We start from the raw sequence: 13,998 nt of genomic DNA, 5'->3' as shown, positions 1-13,998 counted from the left end.
AATTATATTAGCCCATAATATTTATTTGAACTAATATATTTAACATATAGTATAAATTATTTTATTGGATTTAAGTCCAATAAAATTTAAATGCTTACAGTCATAATCGATGACCAAAACTACTCTCGTATGATAATGAAATTATTAAGTAACAAAGTATGAAATCAGTAATTGACGATTACTACCCAATTTAAACTAATAGAAAAAGAAAAGAAAACAATAAAAATGAAAAAGTAAAACAAAGTAAGGTCCATCAAACAGGATGGACCTGAAATGCAGGATATAATAACTCCCTCCTACAAACACTGAAAATTGAAAGAGTGAACCAGAATATAGTGAAGTGTCGAACAATGCTACTTAAACTTAACTTTGCCCACCGAATCTCCTAACTTATTTATTTTTGATATTTTCTTAGAAATTTAATACTTAATAAAGTGAAAAACCTAAGTAAATAAATAATCAATTAAAAGCTGATTAATAGCTTTTCTTCTCCGCCATAGTCTTTACTTCTGCTCCTCGATTTCCCAATTATTAGGGCGTTTTTGATTCGTTGTTTTTCAATCAGTTGAAATATGGAGAAAATCAGGAAAGCATCTCATGCTGGTTCGTGGTACACTGATCATCGTAAGTTCCGCCAATCGATTTTTTCTTCCGGATTTCACTTTTGTTTTTCCAATTTAATTGTATTTTATTTAACAGATCAATCCTCGTGTATCTTCGTGTAAGCTGATGTGAAAAATAGCAAAGACTGTAACTTTTGCCTAATTAAGGTCTACTTTTGTTGTTACTTTGATCATTACTGTGTTTAATTGGCTGAAAAGTAGTGAAATTGGAGGTTTTGCTTGTTTGAATTGAGGCTGGTTTCCTGGTAACAGCAAAATTATTCTTTTAATAAATTGTGCATTAGTGAAGAAGCATTTATTCAAAGAACTTTTTATTTCTTTCAAAAGATTATTTTGTTTTTGATTTTCAAAAAAATTCTTTGAATAAGTTGTGTACTAGTGAAGAAGCATTGGGGTGAAGAAAAAAAGAAGAAGCATTGACTATCTCTGAGAATCTGGTGTAATCCGACAAACATAGGGCAGAAATATGACCAACAATGATATTTATTATGTATTACTAATGTGATTATACCGAGCTTCATTATGTATTTCCAATGTGGTTATGTCAATCACTCAACCATACTGCATCCCATATTAATTGGCATTGGTTATGTAAATTCTTTGTATCTAATTTGCTATATTCACATGTTATGATTCCAATAAACAGAGGGTTTATTGTTGTTGGACTATTTTTATGTTGGCCGACAACCTACCGCAACCAGCGTCCGAGTTTGGGATTGGCTATTGCTAATGTGGTTATGCTTAAAAAGGTTGTTGTAAGCTACATTTTGGACTTACATGTTGTAGTTAGAAGCAATGTCACATTAGCAATTTTACGCCCATAAAATGAGTCACACTGCTGATTCCGTTATGCTAGGAAAAATCGGATATAAGCTAAAGATCTGATTCAGAAGCAATTTACCGGAGATTCCAAGCTAAAAAAGTAGTGCTTTAAATATATTTCTTCTTTATGTCTTTATGCAATCTAGCATAGGGTCCTAAAATGTATAGCCAAAGGTCCCTTTTCTCAATATCAATTTTGGCATTTGTGTTGACATTGCTTGTTTCTATTGTTTCTTTTCATCTTTCTTGAGCCGATGGTCTTTCGGAAATAGTGTCTCTACCTTCCTAGGGTAGGGTAAGGTTTGCGTACACACTACCCTCCACAGATCCCACTTGTGGGATTCCACTGGGTTTGTTGTTATTTTTCATGGGTTTCTCTTTCTTTTTTGTTATTATTTTTTAATTAAGTAGAACATTTGGGATTTGGTTATGTTGGTTGTTTACAAAAACACTAGAATTGATCAATAGCATGGTGTACAAATCAATCCTTTGTTCTGTCCTCGTCATATCGTTCATTCCGCTCATTACTCTAAATCAACCAATTGGTTGGCACATACTCCTCCGTCCCATATATATGACATTCTTTCAATTTTAGTGAGTCACAAGATGCTTCACACCAGTAGCTTAATAATATTAATTTATACAATTTTCTTAAGTTTCAAGAGTTCAAATTTATGTAACTAATCAAATCTAAAATTTGTATTGATGCTTTTTCCCTTGGACTAAAATTTCAATTGTTACCTCAACATTTCCAACCACTACTACTCATATAACACACAAGTCACATATATCTCAAGCTCCATGCTGAATGATATGGTGTCACCTGAAATGAGATGGAAGGACTGGTAGAAAAGCCAAATACTGATGCTTTTAGGGGAAGTTACAAATTCCCATTCTGATAATACATTGATGCTTTGCTATTTTCCTTACCAGCCCAAGAACTGGCACAACAACTTGATGGCTGGCTGAGAGCTGCTGGCTTAACAAAGTCTTCTGATGTACGAGGTGTAATTGCACCGTGAGTTATCTCCATTTGCTGTCAATATATTATCGATTGTATCCCATATGTGGTTCTAACTGGTTATGTTAAACTCACTAGTCATGCAGGCTATTCATATTCTGGTCGTGCAGCAGCTTATGCATTTGGGAACATAGATCCGACCAACATGTGAGTTTACTATGTGCTCTTTCCATTCTGATTTTCTTTCGAACGTGAAAACCCACATGCACATTAACAAAAGCTTTTTTTTAGGAATTTCTTTTTAAAAGTGGGATAGTTACTTGCTACAAGTAATTTCCTCCATCCTCAAATTACCAACCAAGGTTTACTCAATGGGGCTATTAAAGTGACGAAACATTGAATGTTCTATTATGTTCGATTTTTTTAAAAGATACATCTAGTAGTTGGAACATGTGAAACTTACAAAGAATACATCAAGTTCAAGATGTTATACAATAGTACTCCCTCTCTATCCCAAATTGTCTTTGCACTCCTGAGAGTAATTTAAAGCTTTGAGTGATTGTTTTACATATTATTAATATCCTGAAAGGAAAAGAAGAACTTTTTTCTTGTGTGTCTCCCGTTGAGCTTTTCTAAATATTGGTTGTGTATGACAAAGTTATCTTTCTTCACTTTGGAGAATTGCTTAAATAGGTCCTTTAAAAGCGGAGTGTACAGTAATTTGGGATGCGGGGAGGGGATATACTTTGATTTTTAGACAACTTGCTACCTGAAATAATTGACGGATTTATGGGAAGTAGCTGGTCATTCTTTTCGGTGAGGTCTAAAATAAGATGTAGGTCAAAGAAAATTTGATCTAGGGAGTATTTGAATAACCACTACATGAGATATAGAATACTTTGAGCTCTTTGTCTTAAATATTTTGAACTCTTTGTTTTACAGTTCTCGGGTATTTCTACTTGGTCCATCTCACCACTATTATACTCCAAAATGTGCACTTTCAAGAGCCACAGTTTACAAGACTCCTATAGGAGATCTGCCCATTGATGTAGAAGGTATTGCAAACTTCTTTTTCTTTGCATCTTCATCTGTAAGACAAAACCTATAAAAAGTTCAGATAGTTGCTATTCGCATAATCCAGGAAAGAACTCGGCAGAAAAGATTTGGAATGGAAGAAGTAGAAGTCTAATCTAAAATTTCTCTTTCGTTTATATTGCTTGACTTGACTTGCAAGGGCTTATCCCTGATGTATGCTAGTTGACAAATTAACCCTTTTTTCTTTCATTCTTCCAGCTTCATGGCACGTTTGTCAAACCACTATTTATTAGGAGTATCTTCCAATTGTTTTGTCGCTATGTCCATGGTGCTGCATATTGCACATACTAAAGTCATGATTCTCTGTTTGCAAATTTATAATTGTTTCTATACTATGTACTCTGAAGAAGAGTAAGCAAATAATCAACTGAATTTTTTAAATAATGAACAAGACAGTTATACCATAACATATAGTCTTATATATCAATTGCATTTGTCTAACAGACTAACTTCACAGTTCACACTGGCTGGCAAGAGTTATGTAATTACTCAAAGAATAGTTCCGAGAAATTTGTGTTTTTAGGTCTCCTAATAAGTGATAGCTGCTAAGATTAGAAGATTAACTTAAGCAATGAGGAATGAGCTCTGTATGCTACTACTGGGGAAAATGTGGGAAGATACTCATATACCTAGAAAGAGGCTACAGGTAATGGATATGACAATTTGATAATTACCATCAGACATACTATTAGCCCCCACCACTTTTGTTTAGCGTGTAAGGAAGTATGACACGTGAAGTGTGGGTCGGGTGCACGTCATGAGTTCAGGTCTGTTGCTGACAGGAGCCTGGTATATAAGCAGAAGCAGGGTAAAGGAACAGGCTTATACTCCCTAGAGATAACTTGTGGGCCAACTATAACTATTTGTGGGCATAATATTTTGAAACCTAACAATTTTCAAAGTAGATTTGTAATTTGTTAGACAGCCTCTTGGATTTAGGCGTAGACGCTCTATGTTTATAAACACTGAAATCAAATGACACAACTATAACATAAATTAAAGTAGATCTTGACACTGCACTCTGTTCAGAAACTTTAAGGATAAGTATATTGGTGCACATTATACCAGGGTCAATCTGCAAATTCTGGTCCTCTGCACTTGACTTCTGACAGTTAAAGCAATCAGCACACTAGGAGAGGGATTTAAAAATAAAGGCAGTTGAAACACAATCTTAACAAGCGATCAGCACTCTATTGTTCTGCTTATTTACGCGTGTAGTAAAAATGTTAACAAGCTTCTCCTTCGTGTACGTTTTTCATTTTCTTCATGGCAACTTTTAAACAACTCTCATATATAACAAAACTTGGTTTAATACCAGTAAATGACGAGCTAAAAGCTACGGGGAAATTTGAATACATGGATCTTCGAGTTGATGAAGCTGAACATAGCATGGAAATGCACCTTCCATATCTTGCTAAAGTTTTCCAAGGGTATGCTTTTCTAAATTAAATTTCACTTATGTGATGGTTTATTCAGAGATAACTGTTAAAGTTAACTACGACAGGTATCCAGTGAAAATTGTGCCTATTTTGGTTGGGTCTCTTAGTGCTGAAAGTGAAGCCCTTTATGGACGGTTACTCGCAAAATATGTAGATGACCCAAAGAATTTCTTCTCAGTGTCTTCGGATTTTTGTCATTGGGGTTCAAGGTGAGTTTGATTTACCAATGTTGCATGTAGTTATATCTTGATCATATACAGAAAATATGATCCTTATTCTGATGGCAATTATCCTTGTTGGTGCTGCATGAATTCTATTTGGTCTCATTGAAATAATGAAATTTACCTGAAGACCGAACTTGAATTAGTTATTTTTGGTGCATTGGGATCTTTAAGGATTGATTGGTAGATCTCAGACTGACTAAAGATGGGCAGAAATCTGGAAGTTTAATAATCTGATCCGCATTACACTTGTGTTTGATAATAATGGTCCAAACAGGAAAGCAGAACAATTATGAGCCTGTTTGGATGGGCTTAAAAGCTGGTCAAACCAGCTTTTAAGCAGTTTTTAACTTGTGGAAATGTTTGGCAACCAAAAAAAGGGCTTAAAAAAAGCCAAAACCAATAAGTTGGAAAACCCAACTTTTTCAAAATTGGCTTAAAAGCCATATTGCTTTGACCAAAGATATTACATTCTTATCCCTTATAATTTTTCTTAATCCCGAAATTACCCCTCAGTAGAAAACCCTACAACATACTATCTTTTCTTTTCTCCAATCTTGTTGCAGCACCTTTGCTTTCTTCTTCGTTTTCTTTCATAACTTTCCTTTCTTTTCCTTTCATTTCTTTCTTTACACTTTCATTCATTATTTCTTTACAGTAGTTTTTTAAATAATGTTTGATACTTTCCAATATTTTGTAAATATTGTTCTTTTAGCTTCTTTTTTTTGTTCCATAACATTTAATTTTTTTTGGTCGTTGAATCCTTCCTTTTTTTTAATTGGTGTAACTATATTCTAAAATCAAATCATTCATCTTCTTTATAATGTTAACAACTTTAAGGATATTTCAGTCATTTTAACAAGAAAAAGTGCTTACCAGCACTGTTTACCAAACACTTCATCAGCTTGTTTTCAGTTTCAGCACTTTTATCCAAACACGTAACTGTTTATTTATAAAATAAGTTCCAGCACTTATAAAGTGCTTTTAAGCACTTAAATTAAAAGCCATTTTTTTTAAGCCAATCCAAACGGGCTCTATATATTAGACAATGTAGCTGCAATAAACTGATTATGAATTTATTTAACCATACTGGTTTACGTAAAGCTTTGTCTCATTGAAGACGCATTTCAATTCTAGCTTCTAAAAAAAGATGGTAAGTGCATGGTATCTGATAAATTCTGATCATGATTCATTGCTTCTAGATGGACTATCAAGGCAAAAAACCAAAAAAAGAAAGAAAAAAAGAGATGTGTTTGCATTATAATGTTTCTTAGTCTGATGATGGATTCTGATTTTACTTAATACATATATTCCTTGGAATCGTTCTTTACACTAATTGGGCTTTTAATTCTTAGGTTCAACTACATGCATTATGACAAAAGCCATGGAGCTATTTACAAATCTATTGAGGCCTTGGATAAAATGGGTATGGATATTATAGAAACAGGAGACCCGGATACATTTAAACAGTACCTGTCAGAGACGGACAACACCATTTGTGGACGCCATCCAATTAGCGTTTTTCTCCACGTAAGTCTCCTCTTTTTTTGATAAATTGTTTTTTTTTCTGAAAGGCGTTGCCTCCTGTTGTCTATGTGGTGGTTGTCATACAATCTTTTTCCAGGATTAGTTATGTTTCAATAGATTTACCTGTCTATGTCAAGCTGGGTTGGGGTGTTCGCTTTTACTTTATTATGTTGTCTGGTTCACTAATTATGTTATCCTCTTAATGTCTTTTAACTTCTATTTTTCACCCATGTAGATGCTGAAAAACTCCTCGACTAAGATAAAGATTAGATTCCTTCGATATGAACAATCGAGCCAGTGCAAATCTATGAGAGACAGCAGCGTAAGCTATGCATCTGCAGTGGGGAAAATTGATGCTTGAACTCTATTGTTACAGAAATTAATTCTCTTTGGAGAAGCTAATTATGTGGATTTTAGTCAAACTGACAGTGTAATCTAACAATATCTGCCTCTGACATTGGACCATCTTATTCTGGGTTCCGTTATTTAAAATTTCATACTACTAAATTATTAACCCCATAAGTTAAACGAGTTCCTTGATGTAATTGCTCTGTATAGGTTTGTGGAGGAAGAGATGCGTATCTCTCTTTATTTACATGGTTATGTATTTGATGTTGGAGTAACTTACTATATTGAGACTAGCGCCATTCTCTTCAAATGAATTAGGTCTTTAAAAAAAAGGTAAAAAAGAAACTAATCCCTAAGAAATAATTCAAACACATTTTGTTTCCTCGTACTTGTGAAAGAGAAGACATGCTCGCTTTTGATTGTTCATAATGCTCTCAAGATTATAGGAAAATGAATAAAGTTTATTCGAATCCACCCGAAAATATTTTCACAGTTTTTAGTGGCCGTGCTTTTAAAATTGTTTTTTCATTACATAAGGCTTAGGAAAGGACCAAAAATGCTCTTAACCTATTAGATTGGGCTTATATATGCCTTTTGTTTAGGTTTTTTTTTTTTTTTTTTCATTTTTAGCCCGTGCCAGAAATTATTTATATAGCCGAAAAAATATATGAAATTTATATAATTTTTGTATATAATACACAGAATATGTATATATATATATATATTTTCGATTATTATTTTAAGAGCGACTATCCAGTTTCATTTTCACTTTTGCATACATCGGCTCATAGAAGTCTTGGCAGTCATGGGATAAATACCTATGAATAATTAAAAAATATTTAAATATGATCCTCGCACTGACATGAAAGTTTTGTCGGGGTATTTTTTGGACCTTCTTAATTGTTTAAGGGTATATCTGGACTTTTAAAATTATTCAAGGTAGAGTTCAAATTATTGCACTTGCTCTGGCGTGAGACACAACTGTTGAAAAATATCAAAAAGTAAAAGCTAAAAAAATAATATTAGCATATTATCTCTCTAATAGAAAGTTGCCTCGAATAAGATTAAAGTAGTAGGATTTGCGATAAAATCATTAATCAAGTAGATTTAATTAAGCGTAAATATTATCATAATTGTATGCATATATGTTATAATTCCTTAATTTAATCTAAGCTCTATAATTAGAATTTAGAAGCTAATGAAGAATAAATTAGTGAAGGAAACAATAAATAAGAATGGTACAATTGAAAAATTAGTTTAGAAAAAGAGCTAAGCACAATCTAAGTTATCGATATGTTGGTAAGTTTGTTGCCCTCTAATTAAACTTGATCGCATCCCCTTGATTATTAGGGGAGTTTTGTTTCTTTTGAATGAGCATTTCTAGTACTAGTCAATTATCAGAAATGACTTTAATCTTTAAATAAAACTAATTTATATTTTATTAACTTCATGTGTTTTTTATTCTTGAATGGATAATTTTAATCTTTGTTTTCACACATATTCACAACAATACAATATTTAAAATATGTCCATGAACAATTGAAAAGGTTCAAATATTTAGTTTGAGAGGCACATTTGATTTTAAAAAAAATTTATTTATGAGTATATGTATATATATATATATATATGTGTGTGTGTGTGGGGGGGGGGGGGGGAGTTTTATTTCGATCTTTCGAGACATAACGAAAGAAGGGAAAAGATACTTAAGTGTCTCAGGTCCCAGAAGTGCATGATAAATGACGCCAAATCCCAATACTAAAAAAGAAATTAAATGAAGTACTCCAGATATAAAATATGGAAAGATGTCTATAACTTCTCCCCCAGAGCCTACCTCCAACCTAGAGTAGCTAAGTGGGGAAGTAAAATTAATCATTGTTCATTCATAGGCTTCTCTGGTACGAAATGGGCCACTTCAAATAGGTTCATTGCTCCGGCCCAGAGTATGATTAATCTAGCATGGGCTACATAAGCCCCTAGTAGTTTACCAGATAAATTGATAAGTTGGGCATTCCCGGCCCACCAAGCGAAACCAATTGTTTCTTGGTCACGACCAACTAAGGCTAAAGTTCCATTAAAGAGCGTTTCCATGTGGTAGAACCTTTATTTATATATATATATATATATATATATATATATATATATATTAGGGATGTTATAAATCCTGGAACGATGGATGTCTTCATAACAAGTTTTGGTATGTTTTTGTATTCATAACAGGTTTTGGAATGGTTTTGTATTCATAACAGGTTTTGGATTGGTTCTGCATTCATAACAAGTTTTGGATTGGTTTTGTAATAACAAAATATTTTAGGTTCAGTGATGAACCAATTCGATACAGTTGAAAATAGAAGAAAGTCTCTCTTCTAATATTATTGTTCCCTTCTTATGTTAAGTTCTAGTTAATTACATAATTCTTGCTACATTACTTTTATTTCATAACACGTTATCAGCACGACGCTCTAATTTTTTATATCATCTTAAAGTATGAAGATAACCAAGTCCATGGTTGAACTACAAAATGTTGAATACCTAGAATCAGTTATGTTGCCAGTTGAAGCTCGAGTATTTCGAAAATGAGCTGGTTGAATCAAGAAGAACCATATGTAAGCTTACACTTTACTGCTTTTCATTTATTGAAATTGAAATTTTTTCAAAGCTTTCAAGGGCGCTACAACATCTCTTGCAAAAGTGATTCAGAAAAAATAAGGTTCCCTTATCTAAATGTTTTTCCTCTATAAAATATGTGAGGTATTTTCCTTCACTTAATTTTCTTAGCCTAACAAGTATATGCCAATGGTCCGCTTTGGAACTGTTATCATCATTCATTTATAATATCCTTAGTTACATTTCCTAGCATTGAGTTTTCATAATAGTTAAGTTTCTCATATGTAAGCTTTCGAAATAGAATTTGCGAAAGTTGAACAATGGTGTGAGTATTCAGTTTTTGAAGTCCTTTAAATTTTTGTTTGAATTTTTCTAATTTGGATTTCTTTTGAACCTTTCTGATCACTTTAAACTATTTTAGTCCATGTTCTGGATAAACAAAGCCAAATATGATAATTTGAGTTGGAGGGAGACATAGCTAGTTTACCGGTAAAAAAGGAAAGATATATTTCTATGTAATTGAAATGACTTGATCAAGTGCGTTGATTCATTCAATTACTGAACATGCATATGTTTCTCATTTGTCATGGAAATCTAGCTTGGCTACTAATATATCGTGGAAACACTTAGAGTTGTCCAGTGGAAAATTTTCTTTTATGTGTTCTATAATACTTGTCAGATACCATCATGATTTATTACAAGATATTTATTGTAAATTTAAAGCCTATAAATATATTGATAATTCTGAGGATGGCTCTCTCGTTTAAAGAAGAGGATTTTAAGATTCATTTTATTTGGAAAATGAGAGGATAAATGGTAGCTGGCAGATGTGATTGCTTAATTATAAGATTTATTTGTCAATGAACCATAATAATTTCTTAATCAGTTTCTACATGGTTGTTACTACTTTGCTGATGGTTTACCAGTATCTAGAATTTATCATGCAATAGTTATTTAAAATTGAAAACCTTGCATTAGAAAATATACTTGAATGATATAGAGTTTCATTATCACGATCCGAAAATTTCACTCTCGGGATCGTGATGGCGCCTAATATTTCACTTGCTAGGCAAGCCAACGTTAGATTAGTTTAAAGCCATTTTTAAACAAATCAAATTTAACTGATGTCAATTACTGAAATAACTGAGATAAGACTGAAATAAAGTTCGGAAAGCCATAACATTAGAAATATCCAAATACAACCCTGAATCTGGTGTCACAAGTGCACGAGCTACTAGAATAATACAAATAAAGATCTGAATGAAAGTAAAGTTGTCTGAAAGAAAATACACAACTAATATAAAGTAGAAGGGGACTTCAGGGCTGCGAACGCCGAGCAGCTGTACCTCAAGTCTCCGTCCAATAGTCAACCCGAGCAATCTACTAACCGCCGATGGGACCGACTCTAAAATCTATACAAGAAGTGTAGGGTGTAGTATGATTACAACCCACCTCATGTACTCTGTAAGTGCCGAGCCTAACCTCAACAAAGTAGTGCGAGGCTAAGGCGGGTCACTTACAATAACTTGTACGCAATGTAAAATAATGACAGGAAAGGAGAATATGGAAACGAAATAAGGCAGTTAACTCATGAAAATAACTCAATCCTCAAGAAAATCAGTAAATATCAGATATACCAATCCTTAGAATCTCGTACGAAAGTACCGAAGCTAATACAATGAATAAGGAATAGAAAACACATAAATTGTTGCAGCGCGCAACCCGATCCCACCGTACAACATGATCCTCCCTTATCCCACCATGTAAATATCAATAATAATAAGTGTATATATATATATATATATATATATATATATATATATATATATATATATATATATATATATATATATATATGTTGCGGCGCGCAGCCCGATCCCACCATATAATCAGAGTCAATATCATAATTCTCCCTTATTTTACCATATCAATCCACCCATATTTCACCTGTTACGGCGTGTAACCCGATCCCACCTTATCAATATAATCCTTTCTTATTCCACCTGTTGTAACATGCAACCCGATCCATAAATAAATCAATAAGTACAATCAATTTAACAACTCGAATCACAAGAATCTCTACGATTAACGAATATGAAAGCTACAAATCAAGAAGGAATCTCGTACTAAATCATGAAAGGATACAATTAATAGTGAGAAACAAGACATGTCAAATATATGACAGTTAAAAGGTACAAGTAAGGCAATTAAGGCAAGTATCAACTAAGCATGGGAGCATGAAAAATAATTAACATTTATAATGCGAGAATAATAAATGACAAGTAGCAAGTTAAGTCATAGGAATCAATTAAGCTATGTAACAATCAAGACATGGAATGCTATAATTAATGAAATACGGGTAGACATAGAAATAAGTATTTGATGGCGTATAGACACTCGTCACCTCTCATATACGTCACTAATCATGAAATTCACATAGCACATAACTCAAGGGTTCCTAATCCCCTCAAATCAAGGTTAGACCCAATATTTACCTCACTTTGCAACCAACTCAAGATTCAACCACGACCTTGCCTTTCGAATAAGTCTCCAAACCAACCAAATCTAGCAAATTATTAACCAGACAATTCAAAATAAGCCTTAAAAACTACTCACAAATAAAAGAGGTTCAATTTAGATCATTATTGAAAAAGTCAACAAAAGTCAACCCCGGGCCCGCTTGGTCAAAACCCGAGGTTCAGACCAAAATTCAATCACCCATTTACCCCCGAGCCCGATTATGTAATTAGTTTCATATCAACTACTTGTTCGAAAATGCGAACCTGACAGAAGACATGCACACAAGTCTAAAAACATCATACAAACTCGCTCGCGCGATCAAAATACCAAAATAACACCTAGAACTACGAATCAGACACCAAAACGAATGAAAATTTTAATAAAACTTAAGAACATGCAACTTTTCAGCCGGACGTCCGAATCACGTCAAATACAATTTTGTTTTGTACCAAATTTTGCAGACAAGTCATAAATACTGTAATGAACTCATACCAAATTTCGGAACTAAAATCTGGACCCGGTAATAATAAAGTCAAACTACGGTCAAACTCAAAATTTCTTTAAACCTTTAAACTTTTAGTTTTCAACAAATTATGATAAATCAAGTTAGGGACTTCCGAATTCGATTCTGGGCATAAGCCCAAGTCCCAAATCACAATAGGGACCCACCGGGATCGTCTAAATACTAATCCAGGTCTGTTTTCCCAAAACGTTGACCGAAGTCAACTCAAATGAGTTTTAAAGCACGATTTTACATTTTTGTTAAAACATTTTCACATAAAAACCTTTCGGAAAAAGACATGGATTGCGCACACAAATCGAGAAAGGCTAAGCAAAGCTAATCGAGGTTTCGAAATACAAAATTGAGGATTAAAACTATAAATGACCTATCAGGTCATCACATTCTCCACCTCTAAAACAAACTTTCGTCCTCGAACGGACATAGAAAAGTACCTAAACTTGTGAAAAGTTATGAATATCTACTCCGCATGTCTGACTCGGACTCCCAAGTGGCTGCCTCGATTGACTATCCTCTCCACTGCACTCGAACGTAGAGTTTGTCCAAGAATCCTATACTAAATATGTACCCAAATACCGGGCCTCCCCCGGCTCGAACCATCCAATTGGCGAACGACACCGCCTCCCGCATAATGCCTCATAGGGAGCCATCTGAATGCTCGACTGGTAGCTGTTGTTGTAGGCAAACTCTGCAAGCGGAAAGAACTAATCCCAAGAACACCCAAAATCCATAAGGCAAGCGTGAAACATATACTCCAATATCTGAATAGTGCGCTCGGATTGTCCGTCCATCTAGGGATGAAAATATTGTACTCAACTCAATCATGAAATGATAGACACGGGCACACCAAGAAGACTGATGATCTCGCGGATGTAGATCTCAGCTAACCACTTTGATGAATAGGTAACTACCACTGGAATGAAATGTGGCAACTTGGTCAACTTGTACACAATGACCCATACCGCATCGAACTTCTTCTGAGTCCATGGGAGTCCAACAACAAAATCCATAGTGATACGCTCCACTTTCACTCAGGAATCTCTAACTTGTGAAACAAACCAATGCTGACAATTTAGACACCGAGCTACATATGCAACTATATCCTTCTTCATCCTCCTCCACCAATAATGCTACCGCAAGTCCTGATACATCTTGGCGGCACCCGGATAAATAGAATACCGGGAACTATAGGCCTCCTCAAGGATCAACTCATGAAGCCCATCCACATTGGGCACACAAATACATCCATACATCCTTAAAACCCCATCATCTCCAACAGTCACCTATTTCTTGGAACCACCGTGTCACACTATGTCCT

At 34.1% G+C, this 13,998-nt stretch overlaps 1 protein-coding gene across 1 annotated transcript; it reads left to right on the top strand.

Annotated features, from left to right (window-relative positions):
• The first annotated feature begins 328 nt into the window (after positions 1–328).
• On the top strand, positions 329–7,210 carry LOC104085005 (uncharacterized). The gene is made up of 8 exons (XM_009588970.4): positions 329–624; positions 2,379–2,463; positions 2,545–2,613; positions 3,349–3,461; positions 4,820–4,931; positions 5,006–5,149; positions 6,517–6,691; positions 6,924–7,210. The coding sequence occupies exons 1-8, from the start codon at positions 573–575 to the stop codon at positions 7,047–7,049; spliced, it is 876 nt and encodes a 291-aa protein (XP_009587265.1). The 5' UTR covers positions 329–572; the 3' UTR covers positions 7,050–7,210.
• The last annotated feature ends 6,788 nt before the right edge of the window (positions 7,211–13,998 follow it).

This window comes from Nicotiana tomentosiformis, chromosome 8 (genome assembly GCF_000390325.3).
Source record: "Nicotiana tomentosiformis chromosome 8, ASM39032v3, whole genome shotgun sequence".
Taxonomy (NCBI): Eukaryota; Viridiplantae; Streptophyta; class Magnoliopsida; order Solanales; family Solanaceae; genus Nicotiana; species Nicotiana tomentosiformis.
This window is presented reverse-complemented; position numbering and strand designations above follow the sequence as displayed.